Source organism: Macrobrachium rosenbergii, chromosome 27, assembly GCF_040412425.1.
Source record: "Macrobrachium rosenbergii isolate ZJJX-2024 chromosome 27, ASM4041242v1, whole genome shotgun sequence".
In the NCBI taxonomy this organism is placed as follows: domain Eukaryota; kingdom Metazoa; phylum Arthropoda; class Malacostraca; order Decapoda; family Palaemonidae; genus Macrobrachium; species Macrobrachium rosenbergii.
Window position 1 is genome coordinate 15,674,753 of NC_089767.1, and position 20,363 is coordinate 15,695,115.

Consider the following 20,363-nt stretch of genomic DNA (forward strand, 5'->3'; position numbering starts at 1 on the left):
ATGCTGGCTTAGAGCTACCCTGTCGATATCGTGTAGCCTTCAAAGGTACACTACAGTCTAGTTACAGCGGCCCTGGTCGTTTCGGCCGTAACATCCAAAGCAATGCAAGACGTTATGTTTATGGTATTTACCGTTATGTTTATGGTATTTACCATTATTATTTCATGTTTTACCTACATCCCCAAGGGGCTGGTACTAAACACGGCGCTCATTTTGCACGTAAACGTGCTTACGGCCGAAACGACTCGAATGCAGTTACAGATGGCCGACAAAATATTACGGTAAAATACTACTTTAAATTCTTGTACAGCAAGTAAAATAACATAGGGAAACTTCAATTGCTATAGTCAAGCTCACCGCGGAACTACGGTTTAGAATTAGCAAGAATTCTTTAAGGTAATTTTTCCTTGGACGGCTTTGTAGGCTAGCCTAGGCTTAGCCTTTTACTCTCATGCTAGCCTATGGGCAGTGAGCCTAACTTAGACTTAGCTCAATTTACCTCAGTGATCATTGCTTACCTTTCCTTTCCCGTTGATTTTTGATCTTTTCCGCGTCGCTTAGAACCTACGGTCTTCATTTTAATACAATCTGAAAAAGATACGCGAGTACCACGCTACTATTTTATCGGAAACAGAAATCGAATAGACAGGTTCAGTCAAAGTCGCTGCATGGACGCAGAGAGAGACCAAACGTTGCCACCCCCTCGGACTGGAATTATTATACTGGCTCCTCAAAATTATGGGTTTTTCAGTAAAAATATCGTACAAATTTGTAGATTTTATCGTAATTATTATCTTACACTGTTTCTGATATTTAACACATTTTTATAATTTGGCAAAATAATGAATATATGTATGATTTCTTTGTAGTCATTAATATCTTGCAATTTACATAATTAAGAAAAAATACAAATGAAACATTTCTCTCTACAAAAACGAAAAAAATGGAATTATGAATAATTATAGTTTTTTTTCATCTGTCCACCCGCATGTGGAGCTCGCGCATGGTAACAATGCGTCCCAGGCTTTAAATTGTTACGCTATGTGTGAGTTTTAGGTAAAAAAAAAAGGATATCTGGATGTACATTCCGACTGAAAAGTGTTTTAATAGTTTACTGTATGCGAATTACACCGTTAATATTCGAAATAGGATATTGTTATTATTGTTGAATGTAAGCTGCCTTTTCGGGGTGGCGAATGGACCAGCCAGATCCAGTGGCGGGAAAATTACTTCTCTCGCTGTTCACTACGGCAAAGATGGCAATTTTATTGGACCACACCTACTCTGCTACTAAACTACGTGTTGCTTCATTACACGTAAGTATATCAGCATATACTTTTAATTTCTATAAAGTGCATTTTAGCCAGATACGATATGACGTAACTTGGTTTAGCATCTGTTTAATGGAATTTGTGGAAATATTTTGCATTGACCGTATTTAGAAAGGAGAAAGCTCTGGTTGTACTGCTTTTTACTTCAAGCTGTCTCCTTATTTGCTAAAGTCACTGGCATCAATATCATTGCTGTTATTATAGTGGATTCACTTAAGCTGGAACCCTAAGAGTGGTGCAAGAATCTTGATTCACGAATTACAGTTGAGCGAGAGGGGGAAGGCGGGTGGAGTGAGTTGTTTCGTCTCCCTCTCACACTAGCTCTCTCTCTCCCGGACCGTGACCGTAATACAACTTATTCACACAAATCACCTGATTGATAAAACATCTGTTCACTTTATTTTTATGAGGAAGTGTTCGTTTTTCGTCATTCTTTCTCGAGACCGTTTTTCAGCCAAGAATATTAGGGTGGTAATCATACAATGCTGACAATATCTTTATGACGAGCCGAGTTATAAGGAGAAACAAATAAGGATTTTTTTTACATAAAAGTGTCTGCTGCATGATTCTCTGGTAATTCTTCATTTCTCATAGTTGACTGAAACAAATTTGTTGCTACTCCTTTTATTTAACATTACAATTATGTTAAAAAGACGTATCAGTGCTAGGCTACATGTAATTAACAAACGAATATGTAAACAAATGTAAGGCTCCTTTGATTAAGGGATTACCACCCTAATAGTCTTGGCTGGAAAATTGTCTCGAGAATGCATGATGAAAAACAAATACTTTCCCATAAAAATGGAGGCGAACAGATGTTTTATCAATCGAGTGATATGTGTGAGTAAGTTGCATTACGGTCCTGGAGGGAGGGAGGGCAAGAGGGGGGACGGAACAGCACACTCAACCCGTATGTGGCTAAAACGCACTTTATAAAAATTAAAAGTATATACTGATATACTTACGTGTAATGAAGTGACGTGTAGTTTAGTAGGTGTGGTCCAATAAAGTTGACATCTTGCCGTAACAGCTAGAGGAGCAATTTTCCCGCCACTGAGTCTGGCTGTTCCATTCGCCACCCCGAAAAGGCAGCTTACATTCAACAATAATAACAATATCCTATTTCGAATATTAACGGTGTAATTCGCATACAGTAAACTATTAAAACACTTTTCAGTTGCAAATGTACACCCAGATATCCTTTTATTTACCTAAAACTTACACAGCCTAACAATTTAAAGCCCGGGACGCAGTGTTACCATGCGCGAGCACCACAGGCGGGTGGACAGATGAAAAAAAACCGACTATAGAGGGGAACGTTTTAAGCCTGGTGCATACATTTTACAGCCTTTATCTTTTTCTTCCTCAATGCCTATTTGTCATTTAGCCTTAAACCAATCGTCTGGTTATCAAAAAGTTTTCTGTCCTTTACCACTTTTGTATATTAACTTTCAAGTTTTTCTTTCTGGATACCTTCCTTCTATCTTTTTAATCTTATTGTTAATATCCTTTCCAGTTCTGCTAGAACTTTTGATATTCTCCATCTTTCTCAAATACGGCATCTTTTAAGTCTTCCATTCGTCCTATACTGTTATCCTTTTTCACTTCGTCCAGATGTGTAATACTTTACTTATCCTACCTCTATGCTTTCCAAGGACCTCGACCGTCCCCACGGTATCCTTAAACATACTTAGAAGCCTCTAAAACTTTTCTTCTTAGACCATTTTTTATTTGTGCTTTTCATATTTATGTTATATATTTATGATTGTTATCCAGTACAGAATTGATGGTAACTACAATTCTCCAAAATGTTTGCTAAATTAGTAGCTTTTCACTATCACAGAGTAGGCCTATGTAATGTTAGCTGGTTGTCCTGTTTTTCCTGTCATTTTTGTCGTTTGCTTCATAACCATATTTTTCTTTCCTTAAGTTCTGTCCATAGGTTCCTCATACTTTTTAATCTATTATCTCTTCTGGATTAAGTTTAATGTTATAGCTTCGTATATTACTTTAGTCTGCCCATTTCTAATAGAATCTTGAAATACTTTTCTCAGTACTTTTAGGTTTACAGTATAAGTTCTCTCAGTATGTAATGCCTCATATCTGCAAAGGAAAGGACATATAATTGTGTTATCTTGTTTCCAAATAGCATTATTCTCCAGATCCTTTATACCTTGAAAGGTATGACTTTAATACAACTGTGAGAGTATGTGCAGACTTCTTTTATATCATTCGTTCCTTCTGCTTTTTCCAAATTAACAGTCAATACCAGTGTGTTACATCATATACCATTATCAATTTTATTATATTTCCGCCATAAATATCTGCCTATCATCCAGTTTCTTTTTTATGTAATCTACATAAGTCTATGGATACCACTACCAAACTCATTTTATTGTCTTATAGATCTACTCAGAAGAGTATTACAACAAACGTAAATTGTCTTCTCTATGCCCAGTTGTAAACCACACCTGTTTCCGTAATATCAATATTCCCTTCGAGGTGTTCCTCTTTAGCATCCTCAGTTACTGATATTTTAGGTTTCAGATATTTTACCACTTATTTATATACTTTCTCTAACATCTTTCTACTGATGCTTTAAATTTTATTCTTCCTTGTTTCATACAGCGGGCATATATGTACATTTGGTTCTGATGCTTATTGCTTTCTTTATTGATGCTATGTGCAGGCTTTTTCTCAGGTCACTAGAGTATTATGTATTTAGACCAAATGATCTATTAACTTCTCGATTTCATCACACTTCTTGGATATGCCTTTCAATACAAACCTTGGAATCCAAAATGAAATAAGTGAAGAAGCCTCTTTTAAGAAGCCTCTTTTAACATTTTAGTTCACTTAAGAGTTCATTCAGTCTGATCCTTCAGACCAGAGCAGTGAAAAGGAAAATTAAAAACAAACTTTTTACATCTCTAAAGACCAAACAAAACTGAAAATACCATACTGTGATGTTATTATTTTACGATGAGAAATATTTTATCATCATAATTTTATACAGTGCAATACCAGAAAGAAATATACGCATTATTGTAGGTGGTATGAATAATAAAAGTATCCATGAATGAAACAGACCCAAAGTTAATTTTGAGTCTTGTCAAATGATACTGGCAGGAAGTGGTGAGATGCTAAAAGGGAATGTTATTTTATCTCCCTTTTTTTTTTACTCTTTTTATTTTATAACTAAAAAAGTGGTTGGAGATGATGAAGAAAGTTTAGACTTGAATAACAATTGAAAGTCGGTAGACTTGCACTATGCAGATGACGCTGCTGTCCCGACTCAATCACTGCATCATCTGCAAACATCAAACACACCATTTACAACCCATTTTCAAACACTACTGTCTTTACTTTTTACGTGTAGCATCACTCCACCTATAAAAGTATTAAACAGCAATGGATATAAAACACATTCTTGTCTCAGGCTCACATTTACACCAAACCATCTACATTTTAACACACCCTTAGCTTCCATCCAAGGTTAAAGTTGGGTCCACAACCTCCAAGGCCAAGGCTGAGTCGATGGTCTACAACTTCTGAGTCTGAGACCGAGTCTCAGTCCAAGTTTGAGTCCATGTCCAATCTCAGGTTTCAATGTCTTCATTTGTATAAGAGTTAACACAGCAAGCTAAAAGTCCATTTTTTTTTTTTTGTCATGTACAGTCAAATATGGGGTCATTAATGTGAAGAGATTCAACTCCAATAACCAAATACATGCATGTACTTGACATTACAGAAATTTACATTTCGAGTGCTTAAAGAATCATTGGGAACAATATTTTTTGCACATTCTTGTGTCTTAACTATGATAATCGAATGGTCACTTGTATTGCAGTATGTACTAATGGTCTCTGAATGTAGTCTACTTAAAATGACACCTTTCCATCATTAAAAACTTACCAAAAATGTTCTATACCGTACATCCTCAACATCTCTCCATTCCCTTTTTATCAAATCTATCATAAGCTTTTTCTTACTGCCCTTTAAAAGTACAGTGCTTAAAATGATACATCCTTCCATCATAAAAAAACTTACCCAAAAGTTTCCTATACCGTACATCCTCAACATCTCTCCATTGCCTTTTTACCAAACCTATCATAAACTATGTCTAGGTCACTGTATGTCACGCCCATCCTTTTCCGTTTAACTTTCAAACTTCTCGCATAATTGTTTTATAGCAAACATTTGATCTACACACCCTGTGCCTTGTGTAAATTTATAGTTTTTTCCCCTGTCAACCCTTCTGTTATCTGTTTTACTTTCTCAATCTATCACACACTTTCCATGGTATAATGAGTAATGTTATTCTCTTATGATTCTTACAGGTACTCTATCACTCTCCAAAGCAATAATTTTCCACTCATCCATTCCTTAAGGACCTTTCCCTCATCCAGACATTTCTTACAAACTTTCGTCAGCCACTCAATCTCACTATCACTGCCATATGTAGTATTTCACCTGTGTTCCTATCAACTCCTAGTGTCTTTCCATTCTCTAACCTCCAGACTGCCATCCCTTCATCATAAACAATCACACACACACACACACACACACACACACACACACACATATATATATATATATATATATATATATATATATATATATATATGTGTGTATATATATGTGTGTGTGTGTGTGTGTGTGTGTGTGTGTGTGGGAAACTTCAGAAAAAATAATACTACAGGCACTGCAGTATTCATGGTTTAACCGCTGCATTGCGGATGAATACCCTGTGCAGAAATCTTTCCCAACTCTAGTTACTTCATACATTCTAACAAAAGGCTAATCAGCAGCATGTCAACCCCTACACACACACACACACACACACACACACTGTGCCATTCACCACTATCTTGCATTCACTCACACTCCACTATTGTTAACATACTGTATATAATTTTCGAGTACGTAATCTAGCCACCTACAATTTGTCACTTTGAAGAACAATTTAGAAATACAACAATTACAGCAGCACTGATATTGCCTTTAAATTAGACAGATGTGCTTGCAAAAATAAACAAGAACTTAAATCTAAAAATTCAGGTTAACTACTTTACCTCTACAAGTAACATCATCAGATGCTGAAAAGTGTTTTTGATTCATCAACATCAGAGGCACAGCCAGTCTTGCTCATTCACCATCAGCCCCATCATCACATCATTATGTGCTACCTCTGAAGATGGGTCCATTTCTATGAACAAATAGCTGCATGTCTGCAACTTGCATGATCCCATACGCACAAATCTTATAATTACCACTTCCTAGATAATGGACCAACTTGGTAATGTCAAGAAGCATGTCCAGTTTTGTATTCCACACATCTGGAACAAGTAGCAGATGTCCTTTCTAAGGTCAATTCATAGGACTTAAGAAGTCTATATCCTCAGTACTGATAACCACTGCACTGTATTCAGACTTTGCAGTTGGGTGAGTGTGAAGTATAATCTGAGTGTTAACCTCTTTCTAATCAGTGGTTGAACCTATAACTATCTCCTATTGTTCTTCTGTAATTTTGAAACATGCTTGCTTACAGATGGCATACATGATCTTGTCCTGAAGTTTCTCTCTGTCTAACCTCCTTCAATTCACCAACTAGGAACTGATGGGCAAAGGGTTACTGCAAATACTTCTAGTACCACCGATAATCAAACATTTATAGCAACCTTCAAGTGCTACCACCCACTAAGACGCTAGCCATAAAATTATATTTCTTTTTTGTATAGGTTACAGAAAATACCCAAATTATAACTGTTATAATACAATTTCAATAAAATCAAGAATACATAAATATTTATACCAATACTGATAGAAAAATTCGGTAAATATGCTATTCAGAATATAACTGTACCTACATGAGCTAAAGGAAGCAAACCAATTTTGTAACCAGGCGTATAATAAACATTTGTATAACAGCAGGTGGAGATTTGAAATACCCAAAACAGTTATATCGATGTAAAGAAAAAGCATGTGTTTCAGGGGTGTAAACATTTATGAATATCAGTTAACGTCATGAAGGAATGCATTTAGATCCGGATTTATATGTGATTGTATTTCTCAGAAAAGAGGGCCAGGTACAAATTTTGACAACTTAAATGTTATTTATGGCAACCTGGCCTGGCCTAATCACTGTTCATTCCCAGCTGAAGATATAAATAATGGGAAAGATGGAGCCAGGCATTAGTTATAAGGCTAATATTCTTGCCATATGTTAAATCAGTCACTGAAATATAAAGTGAAGGTATGAGGGTAGTTAGTTCTTCTAAAGCTCACTACCTCTTCGTACATTTGTGCAGGTGATGAGAGGATACAGTAAATCCCAAACTAGTTTGATAAGCCCTCCGCAATTAAGACTTAGAAGAAAGCTCTCACGAACCACACAAAACAATTAGAACAATAATGTATTTTTGAAGAGAAAGGCAGTGACAGAATAGTTATAATTCTCCTTTGGAAAGATGGATACGAAAGTCTTACCAGTGCAAAGGCCATAGAATTCCACTGATGATTTTTCTCATCCATGGGGTGATACACCATGATCTGATCAAACTCCTTGACTGAATTAGAATATTTGTCACTCTTGCCAATGGTTCTAAATCTTGATCCTATCCAGTTTAGCAAGGGGAATCAGAAAGACTATTTTGTAGTGCAAAATATAAATGATTCGGTACAGTAATATGATTCCCCCAAACCACTTATTACAGTATCAGTTTGTTTGATCAAATCTTAGACTTGGTCAAAATTTTTGAAGAGACAAGCTGATAAGTCTACATGAAAGGCAAGATACAACTGATATGTTATACATACTACATGCAGGTCTTTACAGACCTTAACTAAAAAAAAAAAAGTCTTCAATAGGATAAGAATCACCCACTCAAACACCATATGGAAGACAGCTTCATATTTCTAAGAGATGGAATGGTGAGAGTGTAATAAAACTGAGGAAAATAGGAATATGAAAAAACTCCTAAAAGAAAAAAAACCTTGTTGCAAGCCACTTGGTAAATCTCAGTCTGGTTAACTGAAAGTGGACCTATTTTAGCTAAACGCAATGGAAACTACATCACAGACAATTCTAGACCAGGATAATGGTCCGGAATTATTATTGTTGATGCTGAAGCCCCAGAAGTTCAGGGATGTTAGATGTATCCCTATGTTCTTCTCTCTGCATTTACAACAGTGGTCAGCTTAATCAAATCGCCTGATACCATTTGATCCTGAAAAGGAGGGACTGGAGCTTTAATCCTTGGGGCTTATTGTGAGCTGTTGCTGGGCTCTCTGAGCTATGAGATAAGAACAGATTTTTTCTACAAGGGGAAAACTGAGTGAGGATCAACTTACTTTCAAATACAAAACACTCCAGTGGTTTTTAATGTTTCCATGATATATAAAGGTTTGGCTTGCAATCTGCGATAAAAGGGCTCATCCCAAGGTTTCAGGGAAGGTGTGAAAAAACCATTTAGTCTGCAAATTTGTTCTTGTAAACCTTCCAATTAAGAGACATGATCTTTGATGTGAACATTCCCATATATATTACTGTAATTATCAATAAAGATTGAATATGATTAAATGCACTTTAGATATCCAGTTCTATCATCCACGTACTGAGTGGTTAAGTTTAATTGCTGGGCACAATTAGAGATAAAGCAAAGCCCATTCAGTATTAAAAAAATGACAGTCCTTTCACACAGAGCCATTCTGAAAGGCTTTTTTGGTTCTGGCATTAAGGTTTCACCTAAACTGATGATTGCATTTATGCTTTGACACTGTGGGCTTTCTTTTTCAAATTTTTTTGTTCACTTGAAAGAGCTGCCAATTTAAAACAAAGAGAGGCAGTACAAGAAAATTCCCTAGATAGGTACACCATCCATACAACCATATCTCATAACTAGAAAAAATGTTCGGAACTATGCAGTGGCAGTGGAAGGGAGTACTTTGAAGGTAACAAGTCATACTCGGCAACAGAACAGCTTTTCAAAGTTTAGTTTCTTTCTGGATGGATAGGCACTGTAAGTAACTGTATTCAAGATTCCCTTCAAGTTTAAAGGCAGAACACGCAGAACAGCTTCAGCTTCACTTACGCTACAATTTTCATAGTAAAAAAAATTTTAAAATAAGGCTTATAAAACAATAAAAAGCAGCCATTTTTATGCTCAGATGCCCTAAAAAATATAAAAACCTTAAGAGAAAATCTGAATGGTCAATCATGATTACATATGATGACTGTGAACTCAACCTAGAGCATAATGTTTGAAGTTTAGCACAGAGTTGGAACAAATAAACTGATCAAGAGGCAACCAAATGAGAGTATGAACAGGCTAAGATCTGGTAGGTAAGTCTGAATGCAGTAAAAATACATAAGTTGTGTGCTGCAGCTAACTAAATGACGATAATGGGTGGGAGATACCAAGAATAAGGTAGCTCTATGAACTGGGGGTTCCACTTTTCCTCATGTTTCATTTCCAGTGGGCCCAATAATTTTGTATATTCTTCAATGAGCAATGAATTAACGTGAAACATAAGAAATACACTGTACAGCAGGCACTGGTAAAGATGAGACGTCAACTGTTGTTGTTTCAGGCAGTATTTGCAAGGCTCTTTGACATAATGCATTCCATCCTTCTAAATGTAAGGAGTGAGGCTCCTGTGAAACAGCCTACATGTTCAATAACGTAAATGTACGGTTGTGTTTAGAAGAATGGACAGAAATGGAAGGAAAAAATAGCATGGCCTAAATAATTAATAAGGCTAACATATAGATTAGATACAACAAAAATAGGGAAATTAGCACTAACATCCAGTCAAGTGGAGACATGCACGCTTAACCATTTTCTCATAAAAAAAAAAAAGTGTCCCTTAAAGGAAGTACCTAAATACCTAGATCAGCCTTGCCTTCCTAATACCAGTGGAACAGAAAGGGGGAAGGTTATGATGCAAAATACTAATGCCCCATCAATGAAACACTTAGGGAGCTAACAGAAAGCTATCCTAACCATGCTAAATCACTTTGGCACTAGGCATCTTAGATTGTAAAAGATGCCACATTTGAGATAAAATCCTCATTTTTTTTTATAAAAATTTATCACAGCTTCCTTAACTAGAGGAAAATGAAGGTCAATTTGGGTTAGGTTGGTTAAACCATATCTCAATAAACTGAGTACTATCATATATTGAGTCTGGTTGGGGGGCCTTCGTTGATCAATCTTTCCCATCACCTCTCAAATAAAATAATTTCTAACTTAGATTTGGTTGGAATTATTGGTGCACAGATTACACCAATGTAAAATTATTTTGCATGAAGTCATTAGAAAAGTGTGTTATTCACACTATAAATAAAGTTTGGATGCTGAAAATGTGATGATTCACTATATTCACTATAACAAAATGGCTTGAGCACGATGAAATATAACCTCTTGTACAATATTTACATATCCCATATCTATCTGATATATGTAAGTATACAATAAATATTTGGTGCATACACATACCTGAAATATATGTACAGTATGTATATGTGCATATATGCATAACATAGCCACTATCTGGCTTCTGTAAATAGTCCTCTGAACTGAACCAGACAGGGAAGAGAGCAAAATGAAGGTAATACACTTCATTTCGTTCACTCCTGAAGCAGAGTGAATTGGTAGCCTATCTTACAAAGAAGGAAAGTATTTTTGAATACTCCCACTTTCACTCACCGTACTTTTCCCACCAAAGTTAGTCCCAACCATTAATTTGATCCTATTATATATCTACAGCCTCTCCCCATCTCTTTCTCTCTCTTTTGTCTCAAAGTCTTAGTTCTGCACCTCTTCACCTACACAGGCAATCTTTTATTTGGCTCTCCCTCAACGTTGATCATTGTTGGCCTCACTTTCTCCTTCTTCTGTAGGAGAAAAAGCGACGGACTTTTGGTGTAAGAAGTCTTATGAAAGAAGAGGGGAACAACTTGTCCTTTTCTCGAGCATATTCATAATATTTGATGGGCTCAGCAACGACTTCCAGAAGTTTTGGTAGGAGCTCACGATCCTGCAGAACAGGTTGTGACTGAATCAACCATAATGACATACAGCGTTATCCGTAATAAAATAAACAAACATAAATAAATTATATCAATGGGTATGGATGGAAGAAAACATAACACAGAAGATGAAACGTTCAACAAGGAAATAAGATAATACACAGTAACAGACAATTTGATGTATGTTTATGAATACAAAGGACGTAATGCTGGAAAAACTGTTAACTATGTAAACTAAAATGTTGAAAAATTTTAAGAATATTTAGTAGGCTACCATTAATATCAGAAGTATGATCATTGTGTACTGAGAACATTTTGGTTTATTGATGTCATTCAGGCAATTTATGGTACTGTACTATCAAATGAATTCAAGAACATTTGACATTCATACACTGAGGCCGTATAATGATGCCACTAATGTAAGATTATTGTAAAAAAAAAACGCAAACACTCACATGAACAGTTACACTTAAATATACAGATGATTTATTGTCCCTACATTATAATTTATAGAAGGATATATTATTTGATGCTTATTTCTTAAAGTCCCAAAGTTCTTGAAATTCCTAATACTATCAGGGACTCACACAAAGTAGGCTCATTTCTAGACAATGATACAATTAGTAGAAATGTATTTTAAAACCAAAATATACACTTAAAATAGATTTCAGTTTTGAAATACCCAGACTTCCAGCACTTCATCTAACAAACCAACTAACAAGACTTTTGGAGCTCTCTGCTCACAGCTTTGTGGATTTTCTACGGTTTGAATGGATGGAAGGATCCCTTTATGCTAATTGTCAACTATTTAAAAACAATTTCCAATTTGGCTACTTAAGAAATTAGCAAATAAATCTGAGTATGAAAATCTATGGCTTCTATCCAAGTCTAACTTTGATAGAGAACTTTATATATATATATACATACATATATATGATATATATATATACACATATATATATATATATATATATATATATATATATATATATATATATATATATATATACACATATACTATATATATATATATATATATATATATATATATATATATATATATATATATATATATATATATATATATATATATATATATATATATATTTGTGTGTGTTTATGGCACCTACTCCAGTAGATGGATGCAGTTCCATCTTATGTTTTCTCAGATCATCTTTTCTTTTCTCATGTACTAAAATTGTGTCCAACAATCAAACTGTTCTGGGAATTCATTCTTACCCTTAAAATCTCAATGTGATTTTGTAGCGAATAGAGCCTGTTGTCTCGAACGATTGATTCTATGAGTTTATGATACTCCTCTGAAAATAAGAGAATTTATTGTTGATGAGGGACGTCAGCCAGACAACGGACCTTACATAAATGAAGACACATGCAGTTATACATAAATGAATATTTCTTAAACGATTTTTACTTGCACTGTCACTAAAAAATGAATTCTAATATTTAATCATAATATATCTTATGAATGACAGGTTAACCTAGTTTGAGTAGCTGACGCAAACATGTACACAATACTGTACATAGCTTTTCAATGATGGGAACCTTTTGAACAGTGCAATACGCTTGTTCTCAACTGAAGGGATTCTAATTACATAAAGCATAAACATCTGGCTAGCATAATGCTTGGCTCTTGGGATAATAATTATGTTTCCTAAAATAAACTAGTGTACCCAACATTGTCACATTGTGCTGGCATACGGCCAGCTTAATCTAAACCATCGTCATCAAAGAAAGTTAAGTTCTCACTGATGGACAGACCGATGAACCCCCTTCATGCACATCTATGCATGATATTCCACTTTTGTATTAAGTTTGGCTGAATAATTTTGCAGTATAGGAATTGTGATGTGAAAGCAAGTAACTGATGTACTGACAAACAGATAGGTAAGCACACAAGGGAGGTAAAAACTACAGTATATTACCCTGTGCTTTTTTGTAAGGGAATAACAAAATTTGCCTCATAATTAATTTCCTCTATTTCAGATTTAACCAACTATGGCTGATAGTTGTGGCCAAGGTTAAGCTGTCTACAGACAGAGACAAATTGCAAAGTACCTTCATTCACATTTATGTGTGAGGGTCTACATTTGTACAAAGTCTGAATGTAACATGGGAGTCAAGATGACAGGGTAAGTGTGACATACAAGCGCGTAATTACATTATGTGGGCACTGACTGACAGAAACAATTATGGATGCTCTCCATTCATGCACATCAATGTATGATGGTCGTTCTTTGAGCAATGTTTGACTGCAATCCCTTCAACCACGTACGAGTTGCAGTGACAGGGAAGCATCTCAAACACACTGGTGGACAGACAAATAGATGACCTTTCACCTGCATCTATGCTTGATGGTCCACCATTGTACCAAGTTCCATTGTACCAAGTATGACTTGAAATCCCTTCAACCAAGACTGTAGGAGCAGATATGATGAACTACATGTGTACCAAGTCTGACTGAAATTATGACGATCTACATTTGTATTAAGTTTGAGTGAAATCCCTTCAGTTGTGCATGAGTAGTGATTACAAGGTGAGTGTAAAAGATTCAACTAAAATAAGTGACCACTGATGGACAGATATATGGAAGATAGACAATCTCCCTCATACACAGCATGCATTAAGGGAGTTTACTGGTCTGTCCATCTGTGAGAACTTAACTTTCTTTGATGATGATGGTTTAGATTAAGCTGGCCATATGCCAGCACAATGTAACAATGTGGGTACACTAGTTTATTTTATGAAGCACAATTATTATTCTAAGTGCCAAGCATTATGCTAGCCAGATATTTATGCTTTATGTAACTGGAATACCTAATACACTTGCTCAAAAGGTTCCTATCATTGAAAAGCTACTTTAAACATAAATTGTGTACATGTTTGCATCAGCTACTCGTACTAGGTTAACCTGTCGTTCATAAGATATATTACGATTAAATATTAGAATTCATTTTTTTAGTGACAGTGCAAGTACGTATGGTGGTCTCCCTTTGGACCAAGATTGCTGAAATCAATTTAACTCCATGGGAGTTATGGTGACAAGGTAAGCATAACAGACAGACTCCTTCTGGCATAAGCTACTTCTCATCTTTTCTTCACATTTCTCAGTCCAGGCCTTCTGAAACTATTAAATTAGCCATTGCTAGCTTTTAAGTCTGTTCAGATAGATTCTTTATCTTAGACTTTGCAAAAGGACATGACCTTTTCTTGAATTGTGTTGGAGTCTATTGGGATGATTTTTTATAACAATCCTATACCCAAAGAAAAGTATGTTTCCACAAAAGATGCAGATTTTTGCATCTACTGGCATATTTCAGCAAATTCTGCAAAGACTAATACAGTATTTCCTTCTAATGTCTGTACTTCACAGTCAACTCATTGATACTGTAATGACAAGCAAGTGGAGCATGTGAGCCAGAGAAAATAGAAAACTTTAAAAAAATTTTACAGCTTATAGTAGAATTGTTTAAATATTAGTGTCTGTAAATGAAAAAGTAATATTTAAAGTATTTATTGTTTTAGTTTTCTCTTCATTTCCAATCCTATGTATCCAGTGTGTGCAGCTTTACCTTTTTTTTACAGTTTTCTCAACTGCGGATGATGTCTGTGGTTTGTAAGCATGCGAGTTTGTTTTCCAGTTTTAACTTATCAAATCTATTTGTGTATACGGTACAGTACAGTACTACATTTTAATGGTAAAGCAGACCAACATATGTGTACAGTATATTTTATGCATTTATGGTCTACTAATTTTAGTTTTCTTTATATTTCTGGCTCAGGCGAGTTCTCTGTGACAAAGCTCCAAAAAAATTACTTATGACTATTTATGAAAACTGTGCAGCTAATCATATCTACAGACTCCAAACTCATTATATTCACTACGGCAATGCCACAATCATTAAAGGGCAAATTTTTGTCTGAAATACTCATATGTCACGACAACTGCACATTTGGTTTCTTTATTTGCATTTTCCTTTCTTAATGTGTACATGAACAGGGATTGAGCACAATTCACCATTCGTTCCATCTTCACATAATTTATGAAAAAATTTTCATGTGATATGAAAAGACTTGATGAAATCGCAGGCAGTTCTATTTTGAATATAAAGCTAGAATAGAATATAGAATTTAGGCCAAAGGTCAAGCACTGGGACCTATGAGGTCATTCAGTGCTGAAAGGGAGACAAACAGTAATAAGGTTTGAAAGGTGTAACAGGAGGCAACCATCGTAGCTGCACTGTGAAACAATTGCTAGGAGAGGGTGGAAAGTCAGATGGAAGGAGAATATGAATGGAGGTACAGTAAAAGGAAAGAAAAAGGTTGCAGCTAGGGGCAGAAGGGATACTGCAAAGACCCTCAAGTAATGCCTACAGTGCACTGCATGAGATGCACTGACGGCATTACCCCCTACAGGGTGACTACAAAGCTAGTACTAACATGTATAAAAACTAATCTTTCTTACTGAAATTACTGAAGTCACTACCACACTACAGTGAGTGGAATAGTTTTTATAATGTAAACCTGAAATTGTGGTAGGGTATATTTTACGTTACTCTACTGTATAGTGCTTTTGTTGTTTTCAGGGGAGGGGGAGGATAATTCAATATTAAATCAAATCGTTACCCTAGTTCTGTAATGGACAAGTGTGCTGAATAATGTGCTTGTTTATAACAACAAATCAGATCATGTAACCTTAACAGTAAATTAATTACTTGTTTGCATCTTTAATTCCATCCAAACAACACTTACATCATGGTGAAAAACTAAGAGGGGCTCGCCACTTTAATCCTGTAAAAATTTGCTTGAACATTAGAAAAAAAAAATTTATCAATCAATGTTTCTAATTTCTACAATCTATTACTGACATGAGAGCTGTTGTAAATACAAACATGAGCTGACTGGCCCTTTTCGTACCCACCATTATAAGTGACGAACTGAATCTTGAAACCCTTGGCAGTACCATTATGGTCACTCCTGAAGTGGACCCAAAGTCGGCGTGATCTAGATGTGAACACCATGGGGCGATCAACACTGGCACAAGTCTCGAAGGTAACTGTACTGTACGGTGACTCTTCAAAAAATATGAAAATAAATTGCCTATTCACTACACATCTCTGGATGTGTTTTGTATGAACTCATACTTCATTTTCCTTACTAAGATGCACAAAATCAGTGACAATATTAATATTCAAAGAAGCTTTAACACTGGGGTCAAAACCATTTTTGACAATAAACAACGCAATTGCATCTGAATGAAAAATACAACTGCATCAAAATGAGGATTACTTTGCATATTACGTACACAGTTCCATGTGCAGTTCTTATAAATTATGTCCTTGAAATAAGTATAATGTAAATTTCATTATTAATGATTACCTAATCTGTCTGCACCATCAAAAGCATAAAAAATAATCTTACAGCAATACAGTAATAGTACTGTACACTTACTTGACTTTCTGAGGACAAGGTAGTCACCGCACTGGTCAGGACTAAGATGGATCTCGGGTACTACAACCAGCACCCGACGTCCTTTGCTTGGCTTTACAACCCAGGTACACTTGGCATGATTTGGGTAATCTCCTGGATAGTTGGGACTCTCAAATATTCCACCTAACTCACCTACAAAACCACCACATTTAGGTCCTAGGTGAAGAGCATAAATATGAAAGATAAAATATATTAATTAACAAATAAACAAATAAATGAAAAATAAATATGTTGCAGAATTTAGTTTGAAGTGAATGGCTTACAGTATTCAGTTTCTGACAGATGTGTAAACCACGAGGGTTTTACTTAAAATACTAGTGAAGTTACAACAAAGGTTACCAAGAATATACTCTTGGTGAGAGAGAGAGAGAGAGAGAGAGAGAGAGAGAGAGAGAGAGAGAGAGAGAGAGAGAGAGAGAGAGAGAGAAATTGGATAATTACTTTTGCACTCCTCTATGGAGACTGACCCAGCTATATCAGTTGTTGAATTTCCTGGACACTGAATGCAAGAGGAAGAGCCAACCTCAGGTTGGTAAAATCCAACACTACATTTCACACAACGGTTTTCTTGAGAATCAAAATATTCGCCTCGATCACAGATTTCATCTGAAAAGAAAAAAGGTTCCACATGAAGACAATGTGATAATTCACTCATTTTTCCCCAATTCCTATCCTCATTTTACATTAGTAATTCCATTTTCCTTACTGAAATCATCAGCAGCCATCAAGCTACATCCCAGCATCTGTCATAATATTACTTAGACTTGTTAGGTCTTAATCAATTCTGATGCTCCTTGGATAGACACAAATAGGCAATGGACTACTCAAAACCTGAAGATTTAAAACAGGATTTCCACACCTATTGGGAGTTTGTCTTTCACCTGTCCCTTAGTGCATAACGTTTAGTTAATAAATCTTAGTATATTTTGTGGTAAAATGTACAATTCTTAACCCCTGTTTAAATTCTGATATTCTTCTTGTTTTCCTGAAAGCAACTTTATTTGAAAATTGGTCTACTGAGAAGTCCAACTTAAAACTAAAACTGAGGGTTAAACTTAAAAGCAAGTTAAAAAAATAAGTCACTTATATAAGAATCTATGATAGGTAAAAGCATGTGAGGTGAAACATGCAAAGCTGTTCCACATTGATTTGACTGATGCTGTGGCATCCCTATTTGATTAGTTAAATGCAACACCTTGGCTGTTCTTAGAAAAAGGAAATCTAGTTAAGTTCCTATGTCCCCTGGTGGAGTCAGAATTTATGGTACTGTACTTCATACCTGGCTCCTCGGTGTGTGAATTTTCTGTCATGGAGGAAACACACTAAAAGTTTTATCAATCCATCGTGGACTTAAATTCATAATTAGTGAAGTAAATGACTTTCTGCATCTACTAGTACTGTTATTTCACATGATAGAAGACTTGAAGGGTGGTACTTTCTAATTCCATCTCTCCAACTTTGCTTTAGAATGGAATAGTATCCTACTTTTTCTTAACAATAGCTTGGTACATAGATATTGTTTTTGTGGAAAATGTCTGAGCCTTTGAGAATCATTCATCCTGCTTCCCAAGCAAATGACAGCCTTCATGCAACTGAGATAATTTAATATTCCTTGGAATAAATTTTATTGTGACGAACTTTTACCCTAGTGAAAGAGAACTTATCAACTAAAAATATTTTTGCCTAGTATCAGTCTCTATCAAGACCATATATATCATAAGTGTGACTATGTTTTATTACAGGCAGTATTTGAAAAACATGGTATGTTGTAATAAATGAATCCCATGCAATTATAAAACATGTCAGCATAACAAAGGCAAATCAAGTACATAATAAAAAGAGGATTAGATGTAAAAAATGTTCAAAAGATCAGCTTCACTGAACAAAGTGATACAATAGCAAAAGAATAGTTGGGAAGAACACATTGGTATACATTAAACTTACTCTGAAAACTGTTAACTTTTAAATTACTTTATAAATTTTTTGACAACTTCAAGTTTATTGTCCTTCTTCCTAACTTTGCCAATGAAGAACAATTGTAATAAATACTAACAGTCCCTTTCTTGAGGACTTTTAAGGAACTTCTGACAGGCCTAAAAATGAGGCAAATTAGAGGGAGAGACTTCTTCCTTGTTAGCATCTCCAACTGCTTACCATATCTGAAGCACTGAGAGAAAGAGGTAGCACCAGCAGGAGAAATACTATGGCCTTCTGGACATGACTGACACCTCACTCGACCAGTGTATGTCTGATAAGTTCCAGGTGTACAAGACTGGCAGGGATTAAACCCATCAGTGCTCCAGTGCCCAGCTGGACATGTATCTGTTGAACCAAATTTTTGTTATTAATTTGCAAATAGAATATTATTATATCTGCTACTAAAAAAATATGCTTAAAAATTAAACGAAATTTCATTTTACAATCATCCTTATTTCTTCAGGCATATGAGTTAAAAATATTCGAGAAAGAGAGAGAAAGAGTACCTGAGCATTCAGAGATACTGGTTGCTCCTTGCTTCATGAAGTGGTGAGATGTATCTGATACTGAGGGATGTAAACAAGGAAGACAGTGAACTTGGCCCTCTAATGGTTGGTAGGTGCCTGGAGAACAAGCAACACACAAGTCTCTCTGTGTGTCATGGTAGGATCCCAAGCTGCAGGCAACTAATAACAAAACAGGCCATTAAAGTTACAAAATAAAGCTACAAAAAATATCATTATCTACTCATTGTTGGTACTTAAAGGGCCAAAACTTCATCTGGGACCTAATTTTCAACTCAACCTATCACTCTCCCATCTACCTCAACATCATTATTATGACAAAAACATCTAATTGATCTTAAACTATCTTCTGCTAACGCAATGAATAGCTTTATAGGTGTTATTCCTGACATACCTTTTTAAAAAAATATACCTGTCTAAATAAGATTTTTACTAATCCTGCTGTCAAAAAAATTCTGTAAGTCCCATCAACGATGGCCATAGTCGTTAAGATGTAAGATTACATAAACAAATCATTCTCTGCATCAGTGTAAATCACATTAAGTTTTCTTTAGCTCTCTACTCAAGCTTCTTCCAGAAACCTACAATTTTCCTACCATACTATGACCTTTTTATCCTCCTTTCCCTTATACACAACTCTCACTTCAATTCTTCTCTTCCTTCTACAACAACAACAACTACAACTCACTTCAATGTAGGAAATAATGTTCACATTCTAAGGTCTTTTCCTCTATATGTAACTATACACTCACCCTTGCTCTTGCAAAGAGATGATCAGCCATCCTTACTATTACATCCATGGACTTGTTTGTCCTTCAAGTGATTCACTCCACCCTCATCCATTCGGGGTGCCTAAAACTAACAAACTACTCAGTGTCTTTCTGTATCACATACATGTAGTATCTGATCACCCTGCGCAATCATCCTTTCTTTCCCTTTGAAACTAGTTGGGTAAATATTTAAAACCTCAAAAACATTTCCTTCTATTCT

At 35.5% G+C, this 20,363-nt stretch overlaps 2 protein-coding genes across 9 annotated transcripts in view; both read right to left on the reverse strand.

Moving 5' to 3' along the window:
* Positions 1-1,055, reverse strand: part of LOC136853428 (uncharacterized) — a 125,766-nt gene extending 124,711 nt beyond the window's left edge. Inside the window, exon 1 of one of the 2 annotated variants that reach the window (XM_067128980.1) lies at positions 519-1,055. In XM_067128980.1, the coding sequence (XP_066985081.1) occupies positions 519-577 (59 nt within the window). In that variant the 5' untranslated portion in view covers positions 578-1,055. The remainder of the gene's footprint in view (positions 1-518) is intronic. The other variant, XM_067128981.1, reaches the window with a different exon arrangement.
* A 6,326-nt stretch (positions 1,056-7,381) lies between these two features.
* LOC136853430 (signal peptide, CUB and EGF-like domain-containing protein 1) overlaps positions 7,382-20,363 on the reverse strand; it is a 185,120-nt gene continuing 172,138 nt past the window's right edge. For all 7 annotated transcript variants that reach the window (XM_067128982.1, XM_067128985.1, XM_067128983.1 and 4 more), the window contains 7 exons: positions 19,356-19,535; positions 19,027-19,194; positions 17,314-17,478; positions 16,834-17,028; positions 16,304-16,456; positions 12,604-12,683; positions 7,382-11,372 (listed from right to left, as the gene is read on the reverse strand). In XM_067128982.1, coding sequence (XP_066985083.1) covers positions 11,214-11,372; positions 12,604-12,683; positions 16,304-16,456; positions 16,834-17,028; positions 17,314-17,478; positions 19,027-19,194; positions 19,356-19,535 — 1,100 coding nt within the window. In that variant the 3' untranslated portion in view covers positions 7,382-11,213. The remainder of the gene's footprint in view (positions 11,373-12,603; positions 12,684-16,303; positions 16,457-16,833; positions 17,029-17,313; positions 17,479-19,026; positions 19,195-19,355; positions 19,536-20,363) is intronic.